This window comes from Lactuca saligna, chromosome 1, assembly GCF_052625555.1.
Source record: "Lactuca saligna cultivar CGN05327 chromosome 1, ASM5262555v1, whole genome shotgun sequence".
In the NCBI taxonomy this organism is placed as follows: Eukaryota; Viridiplantae; Streptophyta; class Magnoliopsida; order Asterales; family Asteraceae; genus Lactuca; species Lactuca saligna.
The window spans coordinates 7,123,934-7,134,790 of record NC_136417.1 but is presented as its reverse complement, the minus strand read 5'-3'; the positions used below and the strand labels follow the sequence as shown (position 1 = coordinate 7,134,790).

The window sequence follows — 10,857 nt, the reverse complement described above, 5'->3', positions numbered from 1 at the left end:
ATGAATATTTATGCGTAATTTTCAATCTTAATTTAATGTTCGAACACTATATTTTGAGAATGTTACTCATCATCGATCTTTTTACCAATTTGAACACCAAATTATTAATTTTTTTCTTTGATATATTTTGAATTAACTTTTAATATCTTGATAGAGATGATAGTTATTTAAGAAGTGATATTTAATATCACACCTATATAGGCCTCACAACATTTTAATGTAAATATGAATCAAGAAAACTCTATAAGAAGATGGCGGTTTAGCACTAGGCCATGCTTGCCAAAACTATACACAATAAGAGAAAATTGATGAACATGATAACTAATTGATTTGGCAGATAGCTTGATTCTGCTCAATAAAGAGGTTATCTGTGAATTATTGAGAATAATTCCGAAAACAAAAATGTAAGCTAAGGGGGTTCAAAGCATTTACTAGTATTATAAATATTTATAAATATTTATAATACTAGTAAATGCTTTGAACCTCCTTAGCTTACATTTTTGTTTTTGACATTATTTCTAAGAATTCATATATAGTGTCGTTATGTCGTTATTGTCTGGAATCAAATTATCTGCCAAATCAATTAGTTATTCGATTCATACATTTTCTCATATGTATACATTGGTTGCTTGGCATATATTTATTAAATAAGCCATGCATTTGTTATACCAATTTATTAAATGAACCACGCTTTTATTGTAACAATATTTTAAATAAACCATGAATTTCCATTTGACACACATGTATTAAGTGTTATGGATTTACAAAAAACGCTATAAATAATACCTAACTATCAAACACATGTATTAAGTGTTATGGATTTACAAAAAACGCTATAAATAATACGTAACTATCAAAGGAAGTTTGGTAACATCTTTTTTATATTTAATAAAATAGTTACTTAATTAACATTGAATCAAGATGTATGTGACATGTCGAAATGAAGAGTGTAGTTGTGAAATATATGTAGAATATATGTAATGTTTGGCAAAAACTATTGAAGCTAAAAGCTAATTTTTTTTCTTTAATTTTAAGTTTTTATTTTTAAAGTAAAAGGTAAAAACCTTATAATAAAAATTCTCAAAACTGGCTGCCAACATACCCATAATATCTCCACATTTCATTAATTACTTTCAAATTTACAAATAATAGCGCATTCCTTTTGTTGAAAAGATGCATGACTATTTTACTTTGGATTTTTCGTTGTATGCCCGTTGATGATCATTTGTTTTAATACATATGAAACTATCTATTTCATTTTAAAATTAATCTGAAAACTAATTTTTCTTTTAATAATAAATATTTAAACAAAAAATGTATTTTGTAACCTCAATTAAATTTTATTTATATAAATTGTATTGATAAGTAAATGGTAAATATCCATTTATGTGATGGTTACGAAATGACGTCATGTCATATTTTCTTGTATCATTCGTTGGTAATATGAAATATCTATATGTAATCCATCCATCTAATATCGGTAATAATGGCGATAGCCGCTAACTGAATTCAAAGTCCAACTTCAACGACTTCCAACAGCAATCTATTAATTGCACCCAACTGCCTGAGCTTCTCTTCAAGTAATTCTTCTTCTCCATCACAGTTTTTGTTACAATTTTGAAAATGATTGTTTCTATCGCTACTTTCCTTTGCATCTTTCTTATTTTGCAGCCATGGTGTATCGCCACAAGCGTCGGCGATATTCTTGCTCCGCTTCTCTCTCCGATCTTTGGTTTGTACTAATTAAAACCTTTCAAATTTCAGGGCTTTTTATATTGTGCGGAATAAATTAGTTGCTTCATTTGTTCATTCTGTTTTTCTAATTTCATACAGGAAATGTCTTAACCCTAAGATATTGATGATAATTAGTTGATTTTGAATTGAAACATTTATAACGTCAGTAAGCTCATGAAGCTATTTACATAAAAATATTTATGTATTATCACCTTTTGGCTCGCCAAACTTGACCTACTTCCCAAAATCTCTAATCTCTTAACTAAAAATAAAATAGGATTTGGGGTATTAGAACCTTGATTCCTGCGACTATATCAGTTACATCTTTTTTGTGTTCAGTTGAGGTGTTATCTAACAATCTAAATGGCCAATAGTTGAAGTTTAATGCTTTAGTTCACAAGTAGATGAGCTTCTTTTCATATATTGATTCATTAAACTACTTCAGTTAATTTTGAATTTAATTTGTATCTTATATGAAAAGTGGACAAAGTGATGTTATGCATATAAGGATTCCAAGTATGCTATCAATAATTGTTTTTGTAGAGATATATATTTTTTTCATGAAGGATTTAGGATTCATATCCATGTTTTTTTGGTGAAATTTAGGATTTACTTGAAAAAGCTCTGAAGTTTTTCATCTTTTTTGTAATGTAAATTTTCACAGAAGATGCATGCAATGATGTGAAATGTGGTCAGGGAACCTGCAAGCCTTCGGGTAACAGCACTATCCCATTTGAATGTGAATGCTCACCTGGGTGGAAGCAAATAGCTGTTACTGATGATGACGACTCTTTGAAATTTCTCCCTTGTGTCATCCCAAATTGTAAGCCTAAAACTTCTTGAATTATGTTCTTTAATTATGTAAATGTAAAATAAGAATCACCCCATCTTTCTCTCATATATTGTTTAACTGTCACAATACACGTGAGGGTAGGAATATGTGACAAGAAAAATATTACCTAAACACACAGAATACATGGGTGGGCAGTAATGTAGATATGATTTTTACAATTTTGAAAGAGATAAAATATGTCAAGATAAAAATATAAATGGAAAATCATAAAATAAAAAACAATAGAAGTAAAAGTCATTACACCATTAAAAGTTATTAATGCTATTTGATTTTAATCCGAGTGGTCCCATATTTTGTCATTGACTCATTGTATTGAACTATGTATTTAGCTGTTACCACTTACCATATACCCCTTGATTATATTTCTTTTTGTCAATAAAATTCTACCATTTGTATGTGACTGTTAATACATATTTTAGGCACAATGAATTATTCATGTTCGAAAGCTCCATCCCCTGTGCAAGAAAAGGAGACCCGAGGGAATGAATCAATCTTTGATGGTACACAACCATTAAAACTTTATAAAATTCTGTTTACCCATTTAGACTTTTTGGTTTAAATGTATTGTGATTGGTGCTTGTTTTTCTAGTGTGTAGGTGGACCGATTGTGGAGGAGGAAAATGTGAGACAACATCTCTCTTCACCCATAAATGCGAATGTGATGAGGGTTATCATAACCTTCTCAACTTAACCTTTTCTCCTTGCTTTAAAGAATGTAAGTCCACAATCTACTCTAGAAAACAATACTGTATTTTGCATGCATTGGACTAGAACTGAGACTGATGTCAATGGGACACAAGTTGTAAATTTTTGTCTGACGAAATAAAGATGGGATAGGGATTCACTCTCGATATATTGTCTGTACAAAAAGACGTGAATACCCTCCTAATCCTAATCCCAAAAAATAACCCTAATTTTTTTGTCTTTGTCCGGTCCAATTATGTCGAATGTAACAAATGCAACCTTAGGTTGCGTTTGTTACAAGGTACACAACCAGACTAGACAAGCTTTCTAGGGATATTTTTGTTGAAGAAGATTACGATTTTGTCCAATTGAACAAGTGTAGTTGTGTGTAAACGGATTCTTGTTTTTTTTTTTTGGTTAGGTTCACTTGGAATGGACTGTAAGGACCTTGGACTTGGATTTGGGAACAAATCACCCCCTGCTCCCCCTCCAAGTTTGTCAGACGATCATTCAAATCAAGGTAAGACTATCCATTAATTACCATATGCATTCCGATTGATTTAATAACTTTCCAAATTCTAATGTCAAACCAGCTATTATTATAGAATATTTGGTGTTAATATAACTTCAAAAAAAACATGTACCAAGTACCCAAAGTGCATGAGTTAGATTGTTAGAACATGCTACCACCTATGAAATTTAATTAGTTGCATTTTTTTAGACAACTTAAAAGGGAAAACGTTACATTTTTTTGGATTGAGGAAGTAATAGTTAGCGTTTCATCATCAACTTAACCAATAAATTAATTTCTTTGACTTGGGTCTATGAGATTCGTTTTGATTGGTGCCTTTAATCTTTTTACCAATACAGCCAATGTACCATTTTTAACCGATATAGGCAATGCACTTATGATATTATTTTTTTGGTTTGGCAACTTATGTTTTTTTCAGGTAATTATAGGCTTGAACGTAGCTTCAACTTGTTGATATTCTTGTTTACACTATTGGCTATTTAAGTTATTGCAATAATGGGTTGGATGAATCCCAGTGGTTAGAGCCAGCTTGTTTCGAGTAACCTAGAGTTTCATTGAATATGTACTTGTGTTGTGTTGTGGTTTGGTAAGTTAACTTTTTGGATGCAGTTTTTCACACGATTGGGTAGAGTTACTTGTGTTTTATTATAACTTTATGATTAGAACTTAACAAATTAATTCGTACGTGTTTGTAACTAGTAAGCTATTTTGAGATTTTGAATCTCCCATCTCTAAAGGGATTTATAGACTACATGATTTTCTCAAAGGTATGGGGTCTATAAGATCGAAATTTATTAACTCGCCTTATATTGTTTTTGTATCTTTTTGGAAAAGAGGCAAGGCTCAAGCAAATTAACTCATTTCATATTGTTTATTGCCTAGAATTTCTGCCTTTATAGGTGGCAAATAATTCTTCACAATTCATGAACACGTGTTAATTTGTTACCATGTTAGTAATATGTAAAGTACCCAGAATAAAAAAATTAAACTTTTGCACCGGTGTCGACACTTTTGGAAATAAACCTAAAAGTACAGAGAATAAAAAAGGTTCGACGTGGCCAGTGGCTATTGCTTGAGATTTAACTGCTCCAAAATATATAGAGGGTAAAAGGGTTTAAGTTCAAATCTTTACGGACTTGGTTATTTGAAAAAAGGATAGTGACTAAAAGGTAATATTTTTCGATTTGTATGGTAATTGAGTTTTTTTTCGTTTATATTTACTTTTTCAACTTGTTAAACTGTACACATTCAGTACTTATAACCGATTACTCAAGGTTAGCCAGCAAAAATGATTTAATAGGATAATATATTTCTCATTTTGTACACATTTAGTATTTAATAGATTTTTGTTTCAAAATAAGTCATTTTTGCTTTTATACTCATTCAGTACTTATGAATGATTTCTTTAGATTTTTCTCACGACATTTTACGTGGGACAATCATTGATAAAGTGTGTGGGGTTGTTGATGTTTATGTGTAACGTCTCATTTTCACAACAAAAAATTTTCATTTTTAAATAAGGCAAAACTCTCTAGTTATAAATCCATTATTAAGAAAAAAAAATGTTTATTCCAAAATACATTTATCGAAAATCAGAGTAATATAAGAAACGTGGAATCCTCAATACTGTTGATGAGTGTGTACTGTCATGTCTTCGCCTTCCCACGATCAACAATAGAATCTGAAAACATAAACAACTGGGTAAACACAAAGTTTAATGAGTTTCCCCCAAAATACGTGATACAACAAACGTATTATCATGTATAACGGCCCCACACTCATCAGATTAGAATACCTTGGCCCATACAGTCATTGGATTGGAATGCCAATATGCAACATGTTCAATTAATCATCAAACTGGAATACCTAGGGTTTGTCGGCATGCCGCCTTAACCCAACCGTTCCTCCCAAGCATCCGTGTCTATGGCTTACAACTAGCCCGCACTACAACATATAGCTGGCCCACCTCAACCTATCACACCATCATATGACTATCTACGTAAGATGTGAGAAAACCTAAATAAATTATTTATAAATACTGAATGAGTATAAAAACAAAAATGACTTATTTTGCAATAAAAAAATATTAAGGACTAAATATGTACAAATATATTAAGGACTAAATGTGTACAAAATGAAAAATATATTACCCTATTAAGTCCTTTTTACCGGCTAACCTGGAGTAGCCGGTCATAAGGACTAAATGTGTACAGTTTAACAAGTTGAAGGGGTAAATGTGGACGGAAAAAAAATAAGTGACTAAATGTGTACAAATCAGAAAATATATTACCCTTTTAAGTTATTATCCCTTAAAAAAAACATTTTGCGCTGAAAAACGTTTTACATAATCTCAAAGTTATGAGACTTTTTATGTGGGACTTTTTAGATAAACCAACCATGCCAATTTTGTTAAATCTCAAAACCGACTTCAAATTCAACATTATCGACATAATTGGTGCTTACATCATTGTGTGCCAATTTTGTTAAAGTTCAAAACCGACTTCAAATTCAGCATTATCCACAAAATTGGTGCTTACATCATCCTGTACACACGGTGTTTTTTACTTTGATTTGATGTAGTCAACCTTTTGAGTCGGTCGATGCTGGATTTGTCTTGTTGTTAGAACTTAGAAATTTGGTTTAACTTTTTTGTTATGACACTTGTTGTAACATGAACCCCAACCGACATATTGGTAGGAGAATTGAGTTGGCCAAATGTTTCTTTATATCATTATCTTAGAATCCTATATGACTTTTGTCACACCTTTACTGAAAAGCAAGTATTAGGTTTAGCGTCCAATTCAATTAAGAAAAGAAGAAGATGCACAAAACGGGCCCTAGATGCCATATAGTATATCGACTATACTCCTTTCATGCCATTCATGATAGCTAAAGCGAAGTATAAATATGGTAATACGTGGTCCCCTGAATTAAATCATTTAATTGACATTTTAAAATTTGAAAACGACGTCGTAATGGTGTATCATGGATCCGGTCCGACGGGACATAAAAATTGGATTCTGACATATATAAAGCCCTTTGGAATCGGGCCCAAGCCCGTTTATGATATATCAGGAAATTCAAAATTATAGAAACTTTTAAAGATGGATATACCGATATAGAGAAATACATCATCGGCAAATTCTTAAACGATTTCCTACCACAAACACTTTGTTGCCTACTCCTTCACATACATCTGAAACAAAAAACCAAAAAAACTTATCCACACCTAATTCAACAAAAACATGAAATTTTAACCATAGAATCATCAAGAACTCTGAACAAAAATAAAAACACCCAAAACAATGGCAGCAGCTTTATCGTCAATGGCTTCCATGGTGGGGTGGAAACCCATGAACAAAACAGAAACCTTATTCCCCAGAAAACGAAGCAACAATGGCTTCTCGGTGTGTGCTCAACAACAAGAAGTGCAAGAATCAACTTCAATACAACAAGAAGAAGTGAAAGAAGAGAAACCGGTGGTGAAGGGTGTCACCCAGCCGAGGCCCGTTGAGCCACAAGTGAATGTACAAAGCAAGAACATGGGGCGGGAGTACGGTGGTCAATGGCTGAGCAGCACCACAAGACACGTGAGAATCTTCGCAGCATATATCGACCCTGAGACATGTGCTTTCGATCAAACACAGATGGATAAGCTCACCCTTATCCTTGATCCCACGGATGAGTTTGTTTGGACGCCGGAAACCTGCAACATGGTTTACTCGTACTTTCAGGAGCTTGTTGACCACTATGAGGTAATGCTAATTAATTTCCCAACGTATTTCTAATTTTAAACACTTGTTTTTACCTATTAATGTGTTATTATAGCCTATACTTTGGAAAAACTACATAGTTATGTCAATATATTTCATAAAAAAGAAAAATTCTGTATTTAAGTTTTGAATGTTTGTGATGTTGTAATAGGGAGCACCATTGACGGAATACACATTACGACTTATTGGTTCAGACATAGAACACTACATTCGGAAACTGCTTTACGAGGGACATATACAATACAACATGAATGCAAGGGTCCTAAATTTCAGCATGGGTAAACCTCGGATCGGTTTCAGTTATAATGAATACCAAGTTGAAGATGTAAATAAGTAGTTTTTTTTTTCTCGGATACTTTTATATAGTCATATTTTTGTTTATATAAAAAATTTAAAACTACCATATGCGTTCTTTGTTGATCATGTGTGGGTAAGAGGGGATTCTTCAGATACATATAACGTAGATTGCCTATATAAGGATTCAAAGGCAATCATGTCAACCTATAAATCCACCAAAAGCAAATTAATAGATCTCATTTTAACCTAAAAAGAAACCCATAAGAGATTCACAGTTTTTTTAAAGGATCAAGAACCAAGTCTCAGTGGTGAAGTTTTTGCCACCCATAGCAATTAAGTTGATTTAGACTAAAGATGTAGGTTGATCAATATTGATTAAACTAACTAATATAAATAAATTATAAATAAGTTGTTTAATAAAAATTAAAAATAACCAAGTTTTTATGTTTTATAAATATAATCATTTTGTCCTAAATTTTTGCGGAATTGTTCATGAAATTCCGGAATTATCAAAGATATATAATTTGTATTCTTTTTCTCATTTGTACAATTTTTTCTTTCACAATTTTCTCTCTATTCATTTTCAAATTGTTTACTCTTATTTGATCAAGTGTTTGATTTTAAGCTTTCAAATCTGTCTATCACTACAGGAATACATAAGCTTTCAAATCTATCTATCACTACAGGAATACATGGCTATGGTGATGACACCCATGCCGACGACAAAAGTCGTCGCTACAACCCCCTATGCTGACGACTAGTCGTCGCCGCACGTTTTGTCAATTTTGACCAAAATTGTTTGACCCGGATACTTGTGCCGACGGCATGTTGTCTCGAAACCTCTGGTGGGAACGACCAAAAAATACGCGGCATGCTGAAAACCTATGCCGACGACTTGTCGTCGGTATAGCTTTCGATAAATCTATTTTTCCAGTTATTTATATTCGCTGGTCTGGTTTATCAAAACGACGTAGTTTTACGGATTCTATACCGACAACTTGTCGTCGGCATAGATGGTTTTTTTTTTTTTTTTAATTTTTTTTTTATTTCAACGTAAATAGCAAACAACATCGTTTATTTTAACCCTATACCAACGACATGTCGTCGACATAGGGGTATGAAAACAACAAGTGTAAGCCGTTGGATTTGAATATTGATATCTCCGGGCGGACGTACCGATTTGTGGGGGACAACGGCCAAATGTTTGTTAGACTGATCTCAAATCTCGTGGGATCAAATGTACCGTTACAATATCATACTTGGCGTCGTGTTCCTATCCATTACAAAAATGATTTATATCCCGAGCTAGAAGTAAGTATACAATATATTTTATATGTATTGAATTTTACATTTATTAAATATTTTTTTACTAATCAAATATGTTTTTCCTTTTGTAGACTTATTTTGATCTAAATAGGTACCGAGGCACAGACTTGTGGGAACCCCTTCGAGCGGGTATCCAAGCAGACATGCAAAGAGCTTATTGAGACCGCAAGCATGATATGAAAAACCATTTTGATAGAGTTGGTGGATATCATGATGTGAAAAGGGCAAGAAGATGTCCACCGACTGATTGGTCCGCTGAAGCTTGGAACAAAATGTTTGATTTGTTATTTTTAACCGATGAATACAGACGCACGTCGGAAAAAAAATAAAATTTATAGGTCGAAACTTCCGCACACAAGTGCTCACGGATGCAGACCCTATACTCAACGATGTTATTTAGAGGTAATAAAATATTATAATATTAGTTAAAAGTGTTATTAACATTTGTATACATATATTTATTGATTTCACTTATTATAGGAAAAAACGGGAATGAAGCCGCAACATATTGATGATTGGATACAAATGCGCTACAAAGAAGGTTCAGGTTGGTGTACAAGTCGAACACAAGAAGATTGGGTAAGTGATAAACGAAATGAATGCGTTGTTTAAATATATTATTATTATTATTATTATTGTTATTATTATTATTATTATTATTATTATTATTAATTATAGTTTTTTGTTTAAGGAATATTATTATTATTTTAATGTTTAAGTTTAGTTGTTTGTTTTAATTAATGTATGTTTATTGTTTTCTTTAGTTTAGGAAAAAATTCAAGAAGAATATGAGAAAATGCAAAGCGAGGTTGCGGAAGGCGGAATAGTAGACGAGGAAGAATGTTTAGAACGTGCCCTTGGGACGAGATGCGGGCATGCTCGCGGAGTGGGTAGGAGACCAATCGCCAACTTCGGTTTAATTCCAAATGAACGATGTTCCACTTCAAAATCTTCCCAATCTCAACCCCAATCTCAATCCCAATTTGATGCACAACAAATGCAAGAATACTTGCAACAATATAATGCATCATTGGCGGCATGTATTCCGGGCTTCCAACCACCTCCATTTCCTAACTTTCTATTCAACTCTAACACACAAACAAATACCTCTCAACAAGTTGTCGAAAGGATGGAAGGAGAAGAAGGAGAAGAAGAAGAAGAAGAAGAAGGAGAAGGAGAAGAAGAAGAAGAAGAATATGATTATGATAATGATGTTTGATGTTTTTTAGTGATTTAAACAATGTTAGTTAACTACTAAACTTCAATTTGAACTTGAATTTGATGTTTTGAATTTGAACAATGGTACTTAGTTAATGCATTTTAATTGATATATGTTGGAATGTGTTTTGGATTTGTTAAAAATGTAGGAATGGTAATGTACTAAATCTGTAAAACTGAAAAAAAAAACAAACAGTGCCTATCCCGACGACAAGTCGTCGCTATAGGTATGTTATTGACTCATGTTAAAAACCTATAGCAACAACAAGTCATCGTAATAGATTAAACCTGTGGTGACGACAAGTCGTCACTATAGATGTGCCGACGACAAGTCGTCGCTATAGGTAATTAATAAAACTTTATTTTTTAACCCCGAAAATATGATTGACAAACTCTATGCCGACGACTAGTCGTCGGTATAGGTGAAGCTGTCACGACGA

The 10,857-nt window shown here is 32.6% G+C and overlaps 3 protein-coding genes across 3 annotated transcripts; all 3 read left to right on the top strand.

The window, feature by feature from the left end:
- The first annotated feature begins 1,468 nt into the window (after positions 1 to 1,468).
- Positions 1,469 to 4,569, top strand: LOC145040966 (uncharacterized). The gene is made up of 6 exons (XM_078988869.1): positions 1,469 to 1,732; positions 2,399 to 2,557; positions 3,007 to 3,087; positions 3,177 to 3,302; positions 3,693 to 3,791; positions 4,222 to 4,569. The coding sequence occupies exons 1-6, from the start codon at positions 1,624 to 1,626 to the stop codon at positions 4,284 to 4,286; spliced, it is 639 nt and encodes a 212-aa protein (XP_078844995.1). The 5' UTR covers positions 1,469 to 1,623; the 3' UTR covers positions 4,287 to 4,569.
- A 2,378-nt stretch (positions 4,570 to 6,947) lies between these two features.
- On the top strand, positions 6,948 to 7,976 carry NDHM (subunit NDH-M of NAD(P)H:plastoquinone dehydrogenase complex). The gene is made up of 2 exons (XM_078988800.1): positions 6,948 to 7,558; positions 7,728 to 7,976. Exons 1-2 carry the CDS (start codon positions 7,109 to 7,111, stop codon positions 7,911 to 7,913), a joined length of 636 nt encoding a protein of 211 aa, XP_078844926.1. The 5' UTR covers positions 6,948 to 7,108; the 3' UTR covers positions 7,914 to 7,976.
- Positions 7,977 to 8,105: 129 nt separating this feature from the next.
- Positions 8,106 to 10,541, top strand: LOC145040831 (uncharacterized). Its single transcript, XM_078988742.1, has 4 exons — positions 8,106 to 9,184; positions 9,271 to 9,601; positions 9,680 to 9,778; positions 9,969 to 10,541. Exons 2-4 carry the CDS (start codon positions 9,497 to 9,499, stop codon positions 10,416 to 10,418), a joined length of 654 nt encoding a protein of 217 aa, XP_078844868.1. The 5' UTR covers positions 8,106 to 9,184; positions 9,271 to 9,496; the 3' UTR covers positions 10,419 to 10,541.
- Positions 10,542 to 10,857: the final 316 nt, after the last annotated feature.